The following is a 20976-nucleotide window of genomic DNA, read 5'->3' on the forward strand; positions in this document are numbered from 1 at the left end:
TTATTGGGCATTTTGGAATAAATCTACACCTTTCTGCGTAATACAGCCCCACAAAACAATCCCAAAACTGTTTGGTGAAGTGTAATTTATTTGAGAGTGATGACACCCGCAAATACGTGAAGTCAACAGGAGCGTTGGTACTAATGTGTGACATGAAGTGACACAGTAACACCAGTCTGCTCCAATAACCCTGGAGGACTCCTGGCCTGCTTCCTATCAGAGGCTCCACATCTGGCCTGCTTCCTATCAGCGGCTCCACATCTGCCTTGCAGAGGTTTTATCTGCCGGCGGGACACAGGGCCGAGGCCGCCGCCGCCGCCGCCGCCTCCACACAGGCTGCAGTGTTTCCTCCAACATAAAGGTTTTCTTCATCGCTGATATTTTTGTCTTGTGGCACTCTCTCAGCCCGGCAGCGACCTGCCAATCTCGCAGCGCCTCCTGGAAGAAATACTGCGGTGAGAGAGGCACACACTAACTCAGCCATGACTTTAAATTAAGCGTGATATTTTTTGGGGGGGGGGGGGGTTCGGACACGGATGTTAGTGTAGCGCTTCAGACATTGGGCAAAATATTCCAGTTATATTCAGGAGGTGGAAGAAAACCCAGGCTGCTTTTCCTGAGTTCATACAAACTGACTTTAATGTTTTAATGCTGAAGTGAAGAGAGTCCGACGCCGCCTCCTCCCGGCGTGTGGAGGCTGTGTAGCGGTCAGAGGTCAGAGGTCAGCCGGCAGGAGGACGCCTTCACTCCTCGCCGTCGCTCGACCTCTCCTGCTCTCCTGGCGCTCCTCCTCCGGCTGGAGACGCTGCTCCTCCTCTGTCAACGAGTCAAACACATCCGGTGTGAGCAGTGTGTTAATTCAGCTCCAACGAAGAAGCTCCAGCCTGAAGCAAGACGGCTCCAGTCATCCCACTTTAATCGTGTTTACCAGTTTAGCTCCGAATCATCTCAAAACTTCATTTTTTACCACTCCATTCCAAGATATTTTTATATATTTCATAGATTTTTTTAAAACATGTTCAAAAAATGCTGTTGCAAATTCAGATATAATCATGTAAATAATCCATGATTGATCAAAATAATTATGATTATGATTTTTTCCATCATGGAGCAGCCCGAGCCTGAAGGAACACTGAGTCCCACCAGGAAAAGGACGCCGGTGGCAGCAGCTGACGGCCTTACAGACAGTAGAAAGGTCCGTAAGAGTGAGTAAAGGTCAGTAAAGGTCACTGCGAGGGACACAAACCTTCATGCAGTTCAGCCACTGCGTGAAGGTTTGCATCGGTCCTGGAAAAGGAAGCGTGAGCTGGATGTCCTGACGGAGAGCCAGAGAGCAGCAGTCAACGAGTGTTTGGTGTCAGTGAAGCTGACTGGAGCAGTGCTTCAGCCTCCTGACACACATCATGTATTCATGAATAACGGGGAGGTGGGACGAGAGCAAAGTGGGAATTTCCCAGTGGGAGGTTTGGAACAGTTCCCAGAACCTTCCATCAGCGTGTCGGCAGTTTGGTCGCTGTCACCGCACCAAGCTCAGTCACACCTGCACAGGTAAGGAGAGCAGCTGCTGCTCTGGGATGACAGATGTGATGAACAGCAGCACATCTGGAGGCGGCCATGATGTTTGTCAGTGACATATGAAGGGACCTTCTCCTGCTGAAGCTTGTTTATGGTGATTGTGTGTGTTTGTGTGTGTGTGTGTGTGTGTGGCTGTGACCAGCTCCAGACGTTTGCAGATGACTTTGTCTTCAGACATCAGCATGTTTATGTTTGACATGTCCTCTTCCTGTCTTGAACCTCCCACACTGTGCTCAGTCAAACATGTTAGCATGTTAGCATGGAATACACACCGCCCTGGTTTCACAGCGCCGACACTCATCAGATCCACACTGACCCCCACTCCAGGAAGCACCAGCTTATGACCAAACCTGGAAACCCCCCTGAAAACAGAGGGAAAGACACACACACACACACACACACACACACACACACACACACACACACAAAGCAGCAGTATCTCACGTCAGTAATCTGATTACAGTGACACCATGTCTGGTCAGTCTGATTTACCCTGAACGCATCATTCCCGGGGTAATGTCGCCCTCTTGTGGAGAAACTCCTGAACCGTCGTCCCTGGTCCTCACGCCGTCCTCCGTGTCCTCTCCATGCTGCTGAAAGACATGACATTCCAGGTGAAGTGTGACTCTGAACCGTCAGACTTCAGAGTGTACTTTGGTGTGGATTTCTGTATGTACCTGAGTATATACTGCGGTGTATACTTCTTTGGGTACTTGAGTGTGTACTTTAGTGTGTGCTTGAGAGCATACTTGAGTGTGTGCTTCAGTGTTTACTTCTGGGTGTATTTCAGTGTGTACTTGATTATGTACTTCAATGTATACTTCTGTGAGATCTTCAGTGTGTACTTCGGGGTATACTTCTGTGTGTACTTGAGTATGTACTTTGGAGTGTACTTTGGTATGTATCTCAGTGTGTACCCCGGTGTGTACTTCTACTTTGGTGTGTACTTCAGTTTGTACTTCAGCATGTACTTCAGTGTGTATTTCAGTGTGCACTTGGGTGTGTACTTCAGTCTGTATTTCATTGTATACTTTGGTGTGTACTTCACTGTGTACTTTTGTGTGTACTTCAGTATGTACTTCAGTGTGTACTTCATATCGCACGACGGTGTACTTTGGTGTGTACTTTGTTGTGTACTTTGTGTTGCAGCCGCTGCAGCTCTTTGATCTGAGCATCTTTTTCTGCCAGGGTGACTTTCAGGCTGTGGACGAGCGCGCTGTGCTCTGCCGCCTCGTCGCTCCGCTGGTGGCTCTGCGTCTTCTTCTGCTGAACGGTGAAGCTTTGCAGCATCGTCTGCATCTGACTCTGTTGCTTCTGTTACACACACACAACACGGAGAGAGAACTGAAACATTGTCTCTCAACTGTAAACTGTAATGCGTCCATCTTCTGAAATACTTCACTCGATTCGAGGTCGCTGACGTGATCACAGAGAGTAAAATGTAGTCGACTATGAGTAAAAATGCAAGGTACTGTTCTTCAAAACTACTCAAGAGTATTAGTTTCAACAGCACAACTCATTTACGGTCGGTCTATTTCTATTTGCTACTTCTCTTGTGGATTAAAAAGTAAAGGTGTGTATGACATTGTTTGTGGTATGTGCATTCATCCTGCAGGGGGCAGCAGAGCTGCAGGAACCAGCTCCTCCTCTCCTCCTGTCCCTGTGTTGAACATGTGACAGGAAATCTGCAGTCATTCTAAGAAGTGTGTGTTTCAGTCGGTCCCTCCCTGCTCCCTTCAAGCAGAGTGTGTGATGAATTAATAAAGTCGACTCAGGAAGACGAAAGCAGATTTAGAACCTAAAAGTGGAACTTTCCATCTCCTTCTGCAGGAAATGAGTTCTTATTCAGCTTCAGCATGTGTATTTATTGATTACATGATCGATCTGGTCTTCAGCAAATTGATCTGTCTACAACTATTTATTATCTATTTCATTTATTCCTTCATGGAAGCGTTGAATAGATTTACTTCTATAACTGAACTATAACTATAAACACTCACATCAACAGTCTGTTTCTACCTGAACGTCTGCAGCATGACTGTGTGTGTGTGTGTGTGTGTGAGCGCCTGACCAGTAGAGCGTCCACCAGCTCGTCGTCGTGTCGTCCTTTGTCCAGCAGGGTGCAGACCTGCTCCTTCAGAGACTTCACCTCCCCACTCAGTGCCTTGCTTCGGGCCCTGGAGGCCTCCAGCTTCCTCTTCACGTCTTCGTGCTCTCTGAGCAGCAGCTCGTGTTCGACCAAGATCCTCTGTGTGCAGACGGCAGTCGTCAGGGCGTGAACGCACTCACACACCCATTCCAGGGTTTCCCACGCACCTCCAGCGCCTCCCTCCTCTCCTTGTCCATGGCGCGGATGTGGCTGAGGTTTCTGTCCCCTGGAGGACTCTTGGTGGATGGACAGTTCTCGTATGAGCTCTGTCTCTGGTTCAGCTGCTGCTCCAGATCCCGGACCTGTTTCACAGCAGGAAGGTGTGGTCAGGTCCCTCCCTGTACCTTGACCTGTACCTGTTCTTGGGGTGGGGGGGGGGGGCTAACCCGGGTCTGCAGAGCCAGGATCTGCTGCGCTCTTCCTCTGAAGCTGGTCGGGCTGGCGAGGAGCTGCTGCAGGGGTACGTCCTCTCCGAGCTCGCTCAGCAGAACCTGCAGCGGCCCACAGGTTTGGGGAGAAGTTGGTTTCCTCAAGTTGTTCTTGAAGGAGTCCGAGGAAAACACTTCATACCTTCTGAGCCACCTTCAACTCTTGTTTGGAAGCCTGAACCTGGTTGCGATATTCCACCACCTTCAGCTGAGCTGCTGCCAGTTTGTCCTGCAGACATCTAATGGTGGGACTGTCGGCAGAAGCTGTGGTTCCAGAGAGAAGGTTCTCCTGACGGCCTTCAGAACCGTCCACCTGACGGCCCGGAGCTGCCTGCAGCTGCACACACAAGCACAACATCTGCCGTCTCTTCTCAAAAGCTCAGTTAAAACACCTGAAGAGAACCTGCACCTCCTTCTCCAGCGCCATGATCCTGAAGGTCTGCTGCTTGGTTCTGGTCTTCTCCTGCTCCAGTTCAGCACTGAGCTCTCGGATCTTCTTGGAAAGTTCAACGATCTTTGTAGCAGCAGCAGCTGCAGACAAGCTGGGCGAGCCTGGAAAAGAAGGAACAACCATAGATCCTACTGGAGGAGGAGTGACAGGAGCGTAGAGCATCACGGTACCTCCTAAAGCCTGCCTCCAGAGTATCACAATACCTCCTCGTCCACATCGTCTTTTTGTTTCCTTTTGTGTTCCTGCTGTTGTCAAACTTCTTGTTCTGCAGCGCAATATTCAGGTACAGTCTTCGGGAGCTTTTGGATCTGAGTGGAACTCATTTTGAGCCTAAAAACAACTTGCTGGACTCCGGATTCCTCCTCCGACTGGATTCAGCTAATGTGGCTAACCAGGCCATCCCCAGTCAACATCAGCCAAAGGCCTCGCATCACCAGCACAGGCCGCACACAACACGCTGAAGTGGAAGAGAGGCAAGAGAGGAGGGCTACATGCTAGGCTAAAGGCCACAGCCACGAGACCACCGCTGCCTAGTCTGCTCGTAGCTAACGTCCACTCACTTGATAACAAAGTAGATGAGCTACGGACCAGAGCGACCACTCAGAAGGAAATGAGAGACTATTGCGCTCTTATGTTCACGGAAACCTGGGTCTCGGACAGCGTACCGGACTCAGCTCTGCTGCTTCACACACACACTGTGCACCGCGGAGATCGCACATCAGACTCGGGGAAGACCAAAGGTGGAGGTGTCTGTGCCTACTTTAACAGCAGGTGGTGTACGAATGTTCATGTAGTAGGAAAACATTGCTCTGCCAACATCGAATTGCTCATGTTAAAATGCAGACCCTTCTATCTACCGAGGGAGTTCAGCGCTGTGTACATGCTCTCTGTTTATATTCCACCATGGGCTGATCACGTGACTGCACTTGGGGTGCTGCACGAGCACGTCGGCAAACACAAAACTCTACACCCAGATGCAGTATTCATTGTAGCCGGCGATTTCAGCCACTGCAACCTGAAAAGTGTCCTTCCAAGGTACAACAAATACATAGACTTTCCAACAAGGGTGGACAACATCCATGAACAGGTCTACTGCAACGTGAAGGACGCTTACAAGGCCGTGCACCGCCCCCATTTCGGACAGTCTGACCACATCTCCATTTTCCTGTATCCTGTCTACAGACAACTCCTGAAGAGCACTCCACCAGTCAGGAAACCCTACAAAGCATGGACTGAGGATTCAGAGCTGGTTCTCCAGGATTGCTTCAGGCGCACTGACTGCTGCTCTGAGGACTGACGGTTCTGTGGACCTGGAGGAGTATGCTGTTGGTGTGACTGGCTACTTCAGCACATGCAGAGATCTCATCATCCCCTCCAAGCAATGCAGAATCTTCCCCAACACCAAGCCGTGGATTAACGGGGAGGTACGATCCATGCTACATGCCCGCTCTGCTGCATTTGTGTCCGGTGAAGCCGAGGAATACAAAAAGGCCAGATATGGCCTGCGCCGTTCCATTATTACACCAACTCAGACTCTCGGCGCATGTGGCAGAGACTGCAGCAGATCACGGATTACAGGCAGAGGACTACATGGCCCCCATCTAGCCAGGCGGGACTTCCAGACGAACTGCACAAGTTCTACACCCACTTTGAGGTCCCAAACACTGACCGCTGTACTGCGGTGCCAGGCAGCGAGAGAACAGAGGCGATGCCGGTCTCAGTGAGGTGAGAAGTAGAGGTGCGTAGGGCCTTGAGCAGAATCAACCCTCAGAAGGCAGCTGGTCCTGACTCCATCCCAGGCCGCACGCTGAGAGCCTGCTCAACAGAACTAACTGATGTGCTCACCGATGTGTTTAATCTGTCTCTGTTACATGCAACTGTACCTGCCTGCTTTAAATCCGCTACCATAGTGCCACTCCCTAAAAAAATACCAGTGGAGTGTCTCAGTGACTATCGTCCCATAGCGCTCACCCCAATAGTGATGAAGTGCTTTGAGAGGACAGTCATGAAGCACATCAAAACAGTAGTACCACCCATCCCAGTCTGCGTACCAACCAAATAGATCCACTGATGATTTGGTCGGTGCCATGCTCCACACGGTTCTCACACACCTCCAGGGTAAGGACACGTATGTCAGGACGCGGTTTGTTGACTACAGCTTAGCATTCAACACTGTCCCCCTCTGAGGCTGTGTGAGAAACTCCTGGAGTCAGAAAAACAATTTCTCCTTGAACATAAACAAAACCAAGGAGATGATTGTTGATCCGAAGAGGAGGCGGCTCCAGCATTCTCCCGACTTCATCGGGGAGGCTGAGGTGGAGAGGGTGGATACATTTAAATTCTTGGGTACTCACGTCAGTAATGATCTGACCTGGACACATAACATAACACAAATAACTAAACAGGCTCACAAACAACTGTACTTCCTTAGGAGGCTGACGAAATTCAGAATGTCTCCTATGATCCTCAGCAACTTCTATAGAGGCGCAGTGGAGGGTGTGCTCACCAGTGCAATCACTGTTTGGTATGGTAATGGGCCATTTTCACAGCTCCACTACTTCCTGAAATTAACTGTGCACATTCATTTCCTGTCTTGCATTATTGGCCAAAATGATTAATCCAGGTGTGTCTTGTTGCAGCAGTCTAAACCAGACACACCTGGATTAATCAGTTTGGCCAAAAATGCAAGACAGGAAATGAATGTGCACAGCTATTTTCAGGAAGTAGTGAAGCTGTGAAAATACCCCATTGCACCCTGCTGGACAGGAAGTCACTCCAGCTTGTGATAAAAAGCACACAGCAAATTTCTGGAGTGATCTTCCCATCCCTGCAAAACATTTACACTAGTAGAGTCATCAGGAGAGCCCACAACATCATAAAGGACAACACACACCCGACTCGCAGCTTCTTTCCTCAAGCCATTCATCTCCTGAACAATAAATGCCATACATGACTGTGTAGGCAAGCACTGTGCACTTTAAAATAAATTATGCTGCTAAACATGAAATTTTACTTAAAATTTTTTTCCTAGTTATTGTTACTTCTCTTTCTTTTCTTATGTTGCTGGGAAGCTTGCAGTCTAAGAAATTCACTGCATAGCAATAAGCCTGTGTGTTTTTTTTACTGTGTATATGTGACAATAAAACTTGAATCTTGAATCCTAAAGCCTGCCTCCAGAGCATCCTGAGAAATCCTAAAGCCTAAGCTCCAGAGCGTCAAGGTACCTAAGCCATCCTCCAGAGCATCATTCATTTTCAGCATACATTGTACCGGTAATATGTGCCTGTTTATTTGTATGTAAATTCTATTAGCTTTCACGCCTTTTGTACGTCCTGTCAAAGTTACACAGATCCCCAAAGCCCACTTCTGACCAGACAACACATCCCTGAGACGGTTTCATCCAGAGGCATGGCCAGCAGGACATTTTATTGGTGACAGCACTTCCTGTCAGCCAGCTCCCCTTGTCATACTGGGACAACTGAAAAGACCTGCTACTTTTTCCCACCTTTTGCACCGACTCAGTCTTAGGAGTTGGTCTGCCCTGCGGTTTAACGCAAATTTTTCTCTTCGTAAGGAAGACTATCAAATCTCATTTGTCGCACGAATGCAGTCACGTTCAACACGTCCGGTGAAAACACGGCGTTAGAGCAATCGCCACTGCTTCCATGCCTCCAGAGCATCACGATACCACCTAAAGCCTGCCTCTAGAGCGTCATAGTATCTCCTAAAGTAGACCTGTTAAAAAAAATTCCTTGTCTCAGATTTTTATTCAGTACGATATTCCTGTTCTCCAAGCTCTAAAATGACTAAATATACCTATATGTTGCTGGGACTGTGTTTTTGCCTGCTACAAGAGCCATGAAGTTGTATTATTGACGTATTGGTGAAATCACCTAAAAACGTAGCACACGTGTCTATTTTTCTTAAAAAAAAAAGACTAAATGTTATGGCATAACAGGTGGTACCAACTGAAAGCTCATAAAATTTCCTTTCACATGACACCAAGCACATACACAATTAGAGGATCTGAAGCTCTATACAATCATATGTCAATAATACGACTCCATGGCTCTTGTGGCAGGCATAACCCATGGTCCCAATTGGTATATTTAGTCATTTTTGAGCTTGGAGAATGGGAATCAGGCTGTACTGCCTCTACAGTTGAACAGTACCTCCTAAAGCCTGCCGCTCCTCTTCCTGTTTCTTCTTCAGGTGTTTGATCTCAAAGTCTTTCTCACTCAGCAGTTTGAAGAGCCGGCCGTTCTCGTCCTGGAGCTCCCTCAGAGCCTGACTCTCCTCCTGAGACGTGCTGAGGGACAAACAGCAGCGTGAACATTTCTGCTCCTCCTGCACGTCGACCTCTGACCTCAGGTGGGACTCACCTGTGTGTCTCAGCAGTTGGCTTCGACTTCTCAGCGCTGCTCACGTCAACGCTCTCTGCTTTCCTCTGCTTCTTTTTCTCCTCTTTTCTTCTCTCTTGCTGTTTCTGCAGCTGCTGAAACTGAAGCTGGAGCTGCTCCATCTCCTGCTGCTCCACCTGCTGCTCCACCTGCTGCTCCATCACCAAGGCTGCGTCCAACAGAGAGAGAATCACCTCACAACATTTAGAGAACGTCTCACTGTCTGTATTAATGGGTGTTGGTAGTAATGCTAATAACAGTCACTGCTGTTGTATTTTTATTCCAGTACTTTCAGAGTCCCCCCCCCCCAACACGCACACACACAGACACAGACACACACACACACACACACACACACACACACACACACACACACACACACACACACACACACAGTCCGCTGGACTGGTATCAACTCACCGTTTGAAGCCTCTTCTGCTCCGGGAAGCACTGACTGCGCTCCGCAACACACACGCGCGCGCGCGCCCTGTCCCGTTTCCACAGTAACGCATGTCAACACGTCCCAACTCCCACAAGAATCCGCGAGAGCTGCAGCGTCATCGAGAGAGCGAGGTAACCATGGCAACGACCGGGACAACATCAGTAACGGCGGAGCGTAGAGTCGAGTGAAACTCAGGAAATCCATCACGACTGTAAAGCTGACAACATTCAAGCTGAGGGACTGTGTTCCTTAGTTATTTTACAGCAGTTATTTTAAGGATTTTTTTTCAGGAAAATTTTATTTAATTTTCTGCTCTGTCTTTGGAACGTTCATGTTACAGTATTTGTATTCCAGTATCTGTCAAAAACAACATAAGAAAAATGGAATTGTGGATGTATAATTGTCAAATCGAAGGGTTATACATTTGTAAAAAAAAAAAAAAAAACAAGCATAAATAGAACATCAAACAGTATTTTCCACCAAAAGCTGCTGATCAAAGCTCCGTTCTCAGTTTCAGTCAGATGATCTGACCATAAACTTAAAATAAGTCAGGCAATATCATGGGCAGCGTGTGCCTGAGGACCTCTGTTTGTCTTCCTGGCTGCGCTGAGTGTGTCACTGCTACACACTCTGGTGAGTTTCACAGTTTTTGATGTTTCAGACAGTCAGTATCCCTGTGAGGGCAGCTGGCCCAGGCCAAGGCTTCCTTTCTGTTTTAACCCACAGTTAATTGAATTTAATCACCTGACTAACATTATTGAGACGCTAACAGCTGAGGACTGCAGGGTCTGTGGTTGTTTGATTTAATTCAATCAACACAAAACAAAGGCACTAAACCACTGGGGGGACGAAAACACAAAACAACAGCGAGCTGCAGTGTGTGATATGATTTGATCAGGGGCCTGTTGCACAAAACCAAGATCAAATCAGGGATTAATCTGGGATATCTTGGTTATCCTGGATGAAATAATCCTTGATTCAGTTGCTGTAGAGTCTAAAGTAGGACGGGTAAAGTGAGATACTAATATATACTAAAGATAAACTGAGCTGCATGCGACGGGCACAAGGCCGCCGTGGAGAATGCAACGTAGCCACAGGCCTGCAGTGGAAGACGGAGGAAGAGGCTGGAGTTTGGAGACATTTCACTGGAAACAAACCAGCCAAAACGTGTGACGCTCAGGTCTCACTTCATGACAACGCGACGGCCGCGCGGCAATCTGAAACACCAACACCGCCCAGCCGCCGGGGCGCAGCTCAACTTCAGGTCTGGAGCAAAGCGCTGGACACAGTCATAAAAACATAAAGTGCAATAAAATACAACAGGAACAAGAAAACAACAGAAGACAGCGATAAAACAGTAAAAGCAGGAGCAGCCTCATAAAAATATTTTAAAATCTCTTTTAAGAACAGACAGTGAGGAGGCCTGTCTGATGAGAAGTGGCCAAACAGAAAACCCTGTCCCCTCTGAGCCTCCGTCTGGACCCGGGTACCCCTAGGACCCGAGCCTCCATCTGGAGCCAGGTACCTCCAGGACCCGAGCCTCTGTCTGTACCCGGGTACCTCCTTTTTGTACCTGAATTTTGTATATTTGTATGTTTCTGGACCAGGTTCTGGTCCACAGGGTCCGTAGGGGCCCAGTCTACAGGCTCTGGTCCATAATGGTCTGGTTTCTTGTCAGTGGCCTCTGTAGCTGTTGGGACGTGGCTCTGGGGGGGTCTGCTGGTCCTCTCTGAGGCCCCCATCACCTCTTAGCCTCTCCTCCTTTTTGAAAACTCTCCAGTTTGTCGGTTGTTTGAAATTTACAACGCAATCAACCGAGTTCCTTTATTGAACATCCAAAGTTCAAATCATTAAGAGATCAGAGAAGAAAGTCGTCTCCTCTTCCTGTTTGCAGCTGTGACTGATTGACATTCCTACATCGACCTGAACCACAGAGGAAGAACTGGAACACTTCACTGGAGAGAGAGAGAGAGAGAGAGAGAGATGGTTGGGGGGGTTCTGTCAGGCCGCTTTACTAAATAGAAAGGTCTTAAAGGGGCCTGGTTTTTATTCAGTTTTCTAGGTTAAGAGAAGGGTTTTAATTTGTATTCTGGATTTATCAGGAAGCCAGTGAAGAGAAGCTAATATTGGGCCGACGTGATCTCTCCTGCTGGTTCTTGTCAGAACTCTTACTGTAGCATTTTGAAGCAGTTGGAAAACTTTTTAGGTAGTTTTTGAGGCCCTCTTATAACAAGGAATAACAGTAGTCTACTCAAGAGGGGACAAATGCATGGATTATTTTCTCAGCATGGCTTTGAGTCAACATGTTCCTGATTTCAGAAATAGTACGCAGGTGAAAGAAGGAGGTCCTGCAGACCTGTTTAATGTGGGAGTTAAAGGATAAGTCCTGGTCAGAGGTGACTCCCTGTTTCCTCACAGTGATACTGGAGGTTAACGTGACACCATCCAGGGTCACTGTCTGTTTAGATCATTTCTCTCCAAATATAATAACTTCTGATTTATCTGAGTTTAGAAGGAGAAAATTATGACTCATCCAGGTTTTAATGTCTTCAAGACAAAAGTTTGACAAGTTGATCATCTGGCTTCAGAGATCAGTAGATTTGTTTATCATCTGCATAATGATAGAATTTAATGGAGTGTTTCCTGATGACATTCCCTACAGGAAGCATGTAGAATGTGAAGAGTGCAGGTCCTATAACAGAACCCTGTGGAACTTCATGTTTAACTTCGATCTGAGCTGAAGAGTCATCGTTAACATTAACCAAGTGGAACCTGTCTGCTAAATATGATTGAAACCAGTTTAATGCTGAACCACAGAGATCACTGATCTTTTTCTATGGCAGTTGTGCTATATAACCACTAGAGGGCTCTGTCTCTGTTGGAACACAGTCCTTCGTGAGCCCAGTAAATCAAAGAGATTCCAGTAGTTATTAGACAAAACCTTTATTCGATCATCTATTGACACAGGCTGCATGTCGAGTCCCAACGTTTCAGCTGTTAAGGTGCTGATATGTTCCCTACGTGTTTTGCTGCATTTCTTCGATTGTTGACTGTAAAATCCCTCATGCTGGCCTGTGAACCGCTAGCGGTATCAATAAAGAGCTAGCTAGCTAGCTAGCTAGCAGTAGCGACTCTCCACTTTTTTGGGGTGTTTCCGTGACAGCTGGTCTCTCCTGGACCCCGTGCTGCTGGTGTAAACCAGCTTTGCCTGACACAGCCTCCACCCAGCAGTATTTCCAGTCTGTCAGAAGAGCTGCCACATAGCGCTCTGCTCGTTGTTAGCTGCCATCGCGTCTCCAAGTCAACTTGAACTCTGGCTGCTGCCGCGTTTTTTTTTTTTTTTTTTTTTTTTTAATCAACGTTGCGTCGCATGTATCTATTATGTATGTGGATAACTTCACTAGAGGGAATAGTTAGTTAGTTAATGTTATTATCTGAAGCTTTCAGGCAACATCAGCACCCCAAAAAACATGATATATATTGGTGAAAAAGAAAAAGGGGGAGGAGGAAGAAAGTAGCTGTTCATGGTTATTGATTTTTCCACAGTTATGACTTGTTATCCGTGTAACCGTTTACATGTGTAGATGTTGACACCCCTGCTCTGTAGCAGGATGTCATGATCAACAGTATCGAATGCAGCGCTGAGGTCTGACAGGACCAGGACAGAGACCAGACCACAGACCTGGACAAAGAACAGACCAGAGACCAGCACAGAGTCCAGTCCTTTGAGGCCTTGAGAAGATCATTAGTAACTTTTACCTGAGATGTCTCTGGTCTATGATGAGCTCTAGAACTTGACTGAAAATACTCTACTTGATCGTTATGATAAAAATGTTCTCAAAGCCGACTTCAACAACTTTCTCTAGGATTTTATAAATAAAGAGAGGGTTGGATATTGGTCTGGAACTTGTTAGAACACCTGGATCAAAGATGGGTTTTTTAAGACGAGGTTTAACAACAGAACCTTAAAGGCCTGTGGTACAGAACCTGTTACTAAACAAAGGTTGATCTGATATATTGATTACTAATCCAGGGGAAATGTTTTGAAAGAGTCTAGTTGGTACTGGATCATGAGACCAGTTGTAGGTTTAGATGAAGAACTAAGAGAGTTCTATAAGATGGAAGATGGATAGCTGTAAGTCAGGTTCGACTGACAGATCTGAGGATGTGATTGATCAGTCTGTCACCACTTTGGGGAGTGTGCTTTCAATGTTATCATTCAACAGAGAAACTAGGATCGTTTCTGTCTTGTTGTAATCAATCTGCTCTGACACCATGAAAGAGTCCAAACAGTGAAGCCATGCTCAGAAACTAAAGAATGAATAACTAATATGGACTCAATCTGTTCTCTACTGTGTCTCTGGAGTGTGTGTCTGGGGTGTGTCAGAGGGGTGTGTCTCTCTGGAGAGTGTTTCTGTGTTTTAATAAACTAAATCTTTTTGAACAGAGAATCGAGGATCAGATTTTAAAAATATTTCACGTTTTTATTATATTATCTAAGCAAAAAGTAAAATTTGAAAACCCTACATTTTGTTAGACACTCGAAAGTCTCACTTCCTTGAAGGTGTCTTGGCTCAAAGGTCAGACCCTTGGCCAGCGATTCAACATCATGAAAATATAACAAAAAGAAATGTCCAGCATGGTGTAATCGTGTGTGTGTGTGTGTGTGTGTGTGTGTGTGTGTGTGTGTGTGTGTGTGTGTGTGTGTGTGGAGGGTGAAACGCCTTTGTTTTGGCAGAAAAACTTAAAAATGCTAAACGATCATTTCACAATGCAACGCTCAAATAAATACAGTGACGCTGGAGTAAGAGGACGACCCTTGACCCCTGGAGTGACGTGACCCGGTCCGTCAGAGGTCAAAGTGAAGCAGCTGATCACCGATGGTCCATCAGAGGTCAGAGGTCAGAGCGACACGGCTGATCACCGACGGTCCATCAGAGGTCAGAGCGAGGCGGCTGATCGCCAATGGTCCATCAGAGGTCAGAGGTCAGAGCGAGGCGGCTGATCGCCAACTGTTCCATCAGAGGTCAGAGGTCAGAGCGAGGCAGCTGATCTCTAACTGTCCATCACTTTTGCCTCACGGCCTTCTGCTCCTCCGCAGGCTTCAGGATGTATTCCTTGTACATGGAGTAAAGCACGCCTGCAGGACAGAGGTCAGAGGTCAGGCAGGGCTCACAGGTCAACGCACTCGGCTGGAGGTCAGAGGTCGACACGTACCCACAGTCATGGCTCCCACCACGAAGCCCTGAGCCGCCACTCTCATGTGGATCAGGTGAACCGACATCTTGGTGTCTCCGCGGCTCTTCAGCTTCATCAGCCGGTAGCCCACGATGGCAAAGAAGCCCGCCATGCCTGAACACACACACACACACACACACACACCCTGGTGAACCGTGTGTGTGTGTGGTGTGTGGTGTGTGTGTGCATGTGCGTGTGTGTGTCTCACCGATGGGAACAAAGGGGTTCTCCTTTGCCTTCCGCATGAACTTGGAGTCATTTTCCTCGTAGGTGGACATGTTGACTGAAAGAAGTCAGAGGTCAAAGGTCAGTTCAGGACACAGGTTAGCTTCATGGGGCATTTTAACTGGTTAACTTAATAGGCTAGCTTCACAGCTTAATTTAATGGGTTAGTTGAACTGGTGAGTTTAATGGGTTTCATTCGATGGGTTAGTTTAACAGGTGAGCTTCCCCGTTCACGGTAAAGAGACATCAAGACACCATGAAGACAGTGATTTCACTGGTTGCCATGTTGATCGGCCATGTCAGCTGTTTGGGACTGTTCAGCTGGTGACAGACAGTCAGCAGCTCCTCAGACAGGCACTTTACCAAAGGCTGTGAAGACAGCAGGAATCAAACCTCTTCAAAAAGTGTCACCTGGAGGCATCTGGAGTTAAAGAATCCTGACAGGATCCAGATTCAACACCTGGATTTGTCACAAACACAACTCTCCACATTGTAGCATCAGTTAACACCTGTTCCACTGTCTTTCAGTGTGTTTTACTGAAGTAATGCAGAGAAGAGTGTTTGCTGCTCTCTTTCCTCCTCCGCTGCCTCAGCAGAGCACGAACCCCGCAGGACGGCTCCCGGTCTGATTCCACCTGTGTGACCCTCCGACAGCACCGCAGTGCTGGAGCCACTGAAAACAACACCGTTGCCGTGGAAACGGTCGTTTTCAAACTTTCCTAAAATGACGACTTTCCTCTTGAATCGCCTCGGAACCAGAACCTCAAACACCTGCTGTGGAACACCTGCCCGCTGCCTATTGACACGCTGGACTAGTTTAGCTGGTTAGTTAGTTGTTTTATTGAGTGAGAAGAGCAGCTCTATGGAGTAATTATGATTCTGTATCGTAATATCAATCTATTAAGATGATTCAGCTCCTTGTTTTAATGTATTTCCTTCACTTCCTGGTGGAGCTGTGAACTGCGTCAGAACGGAGGAGAAATAAGCTCAACTTGTCAATATTATACTGACACTGATCACAGTATAACTAAACAGAAAACAGATAAACTAAACTGAACTACTAAACTGATCCCAGGCGAGTTACTGGCCTGACACGAGTCACAGATCAGTCCGAGCCGAGGTAACAAACTGACCGGAGGTCAGTTACACCACAGGCTCACACGGAGGTCAAACCAGAAGCAAGCCTGAACCAGCCGACCCCGAACCCGGTCCCGGTACCGAACTCCTACCCAGACCCGGACTGGACCCTGTACTTACCAGAACAACCCGGACCCGGTGCTGGCTGGATGAAGGAGTGTCAGGATCTGTTCGGAAAGTCCGCACGCTCACCGGAAGCCATCAGCCGGTTACGTGACACACGTGACCACCCGACGCGCCGTCTGACGTCAGTTACGGCGTGTTGTGTTCAGGTGCGGGTGGAAATGGGAACACCGAGAGGCGCCCGTGCATGACTTTGGGGGTATTCCTTTAAAACAAACTAACGACAACGAGAACCAAACATAAGACCATCAGATAGAAGAAGATGCTGAGGGACACACATGGCGACACACAAAAGTACACAATTAATGGAAAAAAAAAACAAATGATAGCAAAAAAACTGAGGGACCCTGAACGCAGCATGTTCGTAAAGCTGTCTTCATGACACTGTGTGTGTGTGTGTGTGTGTGTGTGTGTGTGTCCTCTCCGATGATGTAACGTGCCCTTACGTCACATGAGCACGTTCCTGCCACGTGCTCCGTCAGCTGGAGAACAACTAATGAAAGAAAAAAAACAGTCGTGACAAAGCACAACTCCCATTTCCTGTCTGCAAGTAAAGAATCAACAGTCAAGATGTTTCTTCACATCATCAACTGTTCTGGCGAAATCCCGCTGAGCTGTGACGAAACAAGCAAGAAAAAAAAAAAAACTATCAAACTTGGCTCTCACTGCTGGTGAACAATGTTCCGCATGTGTGTTTCATGAAATGGAAATTAAAATCCTTTTAACATAACAAACCTCTTAATACCCAGCAGCTGTTCGTCCACATGATCCAGCAGAACTCTTGGTTCTCCTGGTTCCAGTTTTCTGTGTTCCCGCCGACCGAGGCCTGGCTCCGGCCTCCAAAAACCAGGGCTTTTCAGCTCCCAACTTGTTGGTGGTCCAGATGGGTGGTCAGATGTGTTTTTCCCCACCTGAAAAATGGAAAAGTGGTCTGAGGTGGAAACCCAGTGCTTCATAGGTGATGACCTGTGACGTGAAGCAGAGAAGCCAGGTGTGAAATTACAGACAGAACCCCCCCAGACCAGGGCAGTACACTCTCTCTTCACATACATACTTACACACACACACAAAACCCCCACCAAGCCTCGCCCTGGAGTGGTGGTGGTGTGGTGTGTACACCTGTATGCAGTTCCTTGTTCCGTGCTGGCCTGGTGTTTCATGTGTTTCATGTGTTTCATGCGGTGAGTGTAGCCGTTAGCAGCGATCTCCTGGTTCCGGGTTCAGATCCTGCGTTTTCGCCTGGTGAGTTCAGTGTTTGATGGTCTGGTCTGTTTTGTTCTTTGCAGTGTTCACCCTCGTCCTGAGTGCTCCTGAGGCAGTGGTTCCTCAGCGGTAGTTCTGCTTGCTGACACCAGATGGCGGTGTTGCCCGGTTCTCACCCTGGTCAAAGAACATCAGCAGCTCCTCAGGACCTTCAGGTTCTCTGTTCTTGCTCTGAGTTTCAGGACTTGGCACCACTTGACGTTGCAGGGGGGGGGGGGGGGGGGGGGGTGGAGTGGAGGGGTGGGGGTGGGGCTTCTCTTTATGCTCAGACAAGTGGATTAATAGCTCTGCGAAGCCAGCAGATGTCTCCGAGTGACTGATGGAGACACTCAGGCTGCTGCTTTTTTGGACGGGCTGCAGGACTTCAGAGGATCTGCCCTTTGGGGGGTGGGGTGGGGGTGGGGGGGGGGGGGGTACTAATCAAATCTCAGAGTGATAAATTCTCCGGCGACAGCTTCATCTGACCAGAATGAGAATTAAAATGTTTCACTCAGATGGCGAGAACCAGCTGAAACATGAAATCATGAAAAGCAGTGAGACTGAGGAGAGAGGAGGAAGCAGAGAGCACGAGCACCACCTACTGAGCAGGATGGGAATGTTCAGCTGCAGTTTAGCAGCTCGATGATGAGACGGCGTGAGCAGTGGCATGTTATCATGAGAGCTTTTCCTAGAAGGTTAATTTTTTGTTTTTTACAGAAAGAACAGTTTGTCCTGCAGGACAGTCACTGATGAGCCCATTCAGAAAATGTGACTTTTCATTGTTCACACTAAAGTATTGAAGTAGCCTTAAAACCATCATGTCCTCCAGCGACCCGACAGGAAACAGCATCTGTGAGAACCTCTGAATGACCTTTGACCTTTGAAAGGAAAGAAGGAGCGGATGATTTGAATAGAGGCTCCCTGAAGTGACACTTTAACAGCCCGAACAAACGGACGTGACTGAATGATGAGAACATGGACGCCAGGATGCGGAGCTTCAGGAGCGAGGGCGGCCCGGATTCAGACCCGCGTCCCCGGACTCCCGCCGGGAGCTGGACGTCAGTTCTGGACAGTGATAAGCAGGACGGGATGAAAAGACGAGGCTGTTGAAGAGCCGCAGCAGTAAAGATGATATGCCACTGGACAGTGAGCGAGGTCGTCCAGTCCTCGTCTCCGTTGGATCAGAGCAGCTGGAGCGACTGGCCTGAGCTTCATTGATGACTCTGATGAGGACCAATAAGTTCCTCTGATCCTCATCGGCGATGCTGGGTTGTTACTACAGAAGGTCCTGCAACGTAATCATTGCTGATCAACCTGATCATTTGTTGACTGATCATGAGCGATTGATCACACACACTGAGCGGGTCTGAACGGTTGTAGAGAAATGTAAATGATAAATGAGTGTCTGCAGTATTCAATATGGCCACCAGGTGTCAGTGTCCCACCTCACAAAGCTGCTCCAGGAACAGGAGAACCTCCACGACTGCTGGACAGCAAGACAGACCTTTCCAAAAAGTGCCGGGGAGTTTTTGTAGGTGATCCTGTGGTATGACACTACAGCGTTGGTGTTTGACGGCGTGTTTGACGGCTTGTTGACCTTCCCGCTGTATTGATCTGCACGTCAAAGCAAAGCAGCCTTGCTGAAGAAATGCATTGAACACGTTCATGTCCTCATCCACGGAATGGTCATTTGGATGGTTTCATTTGTCATGTGATCATTTCGAACCACTGACTGACTCTTCGCTTCAGGAAATTCAACTTTTTCTGTTTTTCTTCACATGCATTTTGTTCTCACGACTTTGAGGATTGAATAAAAAGATGTAAAGAGGAGAGTGGTCAGTGTTGCTGCTGCATCCTGCTGCATCCTGCTGCATCCTGCTGCATCCTGCTGCACCCTGCTGCATCCTCCTGCATCCTGCTGCATCCTGCTGCATCCTGCTGCATCCTGCTGCATCCTGCTGCATCCTGCTGCATCCTGCTGCATCCTGCTGCTTCATGGCATTGTGTGTTGAGTAATGTGAAGAGAACTGATCTGGGTCAGTGTGTGTGTTCCTGCTGCAGGTCAGATGAAGAGATGTGTGTTCCAGGCCAAACTCTCATGTCGGGTGACGGCGGCCTGGCGGTCGGGTAATCGCCTGGTTGACAGGTGGCAGTTGGGTGACGACAGCCCAGCCATCAGCTCAGTTCGTCTCGTTCCTCCTCTAGTTTTTCTCTCTCTCTCTCTCTCTCTCTCTCTCTCTCTCTCTCTCTCTCTCTCTCTCTCTCTCTCTCTCTCTCGCTCTCTCTCTCTCTCTGAGGGAAAGCTGTGCTGTCGCTCGTGGTCAGCGGTTTAGTTTGACCCTCAACTAGAGAACTTCCATCTGTCTGGCAGAACCGTCGCCGGAGGACGTTTGGCATGTTTGGACTTTTTCTTAGCTGCTTACACACACACACACACACACACACACACACACACACACACACACACACACACAGTGTGACTGAGAGTGAAATCCTGCTGTCCTTTTTCTTCTTCTACTCTTTCTTTTCAGGCCTGATGAGAAGCTGGATTGGACCATCTTCACTGACGTGTTTCAGGAGGAAACATCAGGTGAATTAAGGTCTTTGACTTTAATTTAATGAGTTCAATTAACACAAGTGGTTTCAGTCACATGGACTTAAAATTTCAATTTGTTTCAAATCTACATTTTGCATCAATCCAGCTTAAAATAAAATAAGGCAACTTAAGGTTTTCAGTTTTTCCAGCTGAATAATTTGCATATCTTGAAAGAGAAACTTATCTTTTCTCACTTAATACTTTGGTTGCTTTTAAATCAGTTTTCTTTATTGGAAAACCAGTAAGCATTGAAACATATCAAAGAAGGGGACAGTTGTTTCCTTTTTCTGTGTCTGTCAGTCCCATCACACAGACCAAAGAATGAGTTACATATTCATGTTGATAACCTGATCAAATGTCAAGACAAATTAGAAATAAATTGGTTTCATATTGCACCTTTTCTCGGTGGACTCAAGGTCACTAACAGTTCCATTATTTATTCATCCCATATTCCATAGTGGGAAACTCCAGCTGTATTCACAGCTGTGTGCCTGAGGGCTGCCGGGGCGGACTGGCGAGGGCCAGGCTGCCGATCTGCACCGTCGACCCCTCCAACCACCACCGCCCACTCTCTCTCACTGCGTCCTCTGCAGTGATTAACTGCTCTTATAGCGTTTAGCATTTAGCATGAGGAGTTATGGATCCTGAGGACAGTTAGAGACATAGTCGGAACATTTTCAAGAAGTTGGCGTATGAACAGACACCTTCGAAAGTGTGTACTTGTAAATGTTATAAATGTGACCTGAGTTGGCTTGAACCCCGAAAATCACCCTCAGAATGTGCTTCAGATCAAAGTCGGCCTCGTAAATCTTCCTTTCTGTCGTCTGAGTGCAAGAAGCAGGTAAACACATTCTTTTAACTTGTCTCTTCTTTGCTTCCTGGCCAAGAAAAGTCAACACAAGCAAACGAATCCCTCCATCGCCTTCCTGAGACTCAGCAGAGCCGTGCTGCCTCCTCGTCCTCCCGCCTG

The 20976-nt window shown here is 47.6% G+C and overlaps 2 protein-coding genes across 2 annotated transcripts; both read right to left on the reverse strand.

Annotated features, from left to right (window-relative positions):
• Positions 1-321: 321 nt before the first annotated feature.
• Positions 322-9164, reverse strand: ccdc13 (coiled-coil domain containing 13). Its single transcript, XM_030115002.1, has 13 exons — positions 9153-9164; positions 8986-9110; positions 8776-8912; positions 4562-4704; positions 4295-4489; positions 4111-4215; positions 3892-4026; positions 3647-3823; positions 2713-2889; positions 2068-2165; positions 1848-1937; positions 637-816; positions 322-438 (listed from the first exon to the last, which is right to left on the reverse strand). Exons 1-12 carry the CDS (start codon positions 9162-9164, stop codon positions 744-746), a joined length of 1467 nt encoding a protein of 488 aa, XP_029970862.1. The 3' UTR covers positions 322-438; positions 637-743.
• A 3592-nt stretch (positions 9165-12756) lies between these two features.
• Positions 12757-16393, reverse strand: higd1a (HIG1 hypoxia inducible domain family, member 1A). The gene is made up of 4 exons (XM_030115922.1): positions 16166-16393; positions 14892-14966; positions 14663-14797; positions 12757-14585 (listed from the first exon to the last, which is right to left on the reverse strand). Exons 2-4 carry the CDS (start codon positions 14959-14961, stop codon positions 14512-14514), a joined length of 279 nt encoding a protein of 92 aa, XP_029971782.1. The 5' UTR covers positions 14962-14966; positions 16166-16393; the 3' UTR covers positions 12757-14511.
• Between the last annotated feature and the right edge of the window lie 4583 nt (positions 16394-20976).

This window comes from Salarias fasciatus, chromosome 18, assembly GCF_902148845.1.
Source record: "Salarias fasciatus chromosome 18, fSalaFa1.1, whole genome shotgun sequence".
In the NCBI taxonomy this organism is placed as follows: Eukaryota; Metazoa; Chordata; class Actinopteri; order Blenniiformes; family Blenniidae; genus Salarias; species Salarias fasciatus.

Excerpts from the sequence above, each read along its gene's own strand:
- higd1a (XM_030115922.1), bottom strand. The coding sequence starts at position 14,961 with ATGTCCACCTACGAGGAAAATGACTCCAAGTTCATGCGGAAGGCAAAG. Across the intron at positions 14,798-14,891 it reads GAACCCCTTTGTTCCCATCG|GCATGGCGGGCTTCTTTGCC; the intron begins GTGAGACACACA and ends GTGTGTGTTCAG. Across the intron at positions 14,586-14,662 it reads GGTGGGAGCCATGACTGTGG|GCGTGCTTTACTCCATGTAC; the intron begins GTACGTGTCGAC and ends TCTGTCCTGCAG.
- ccdc13 (XM_030115002.1), bottom strand. Across the intron at positions 4,705-8,775 it reads GGAGCGGCAGGCTTTAGGAG|GCTCGCCCAGCTTGTCTGCA; the intron begins GTACTGTTCAAC and ends CTTCTTTTCCAG. Across the intron at positions 4,216-4,294 it reads AGTTGAAGGTGGCTCAGAAG|GTTCTGCTGAGCGAGCTCGG; the intron begins GTATGAAGTGTT and ends GGGCCGCTGCAG.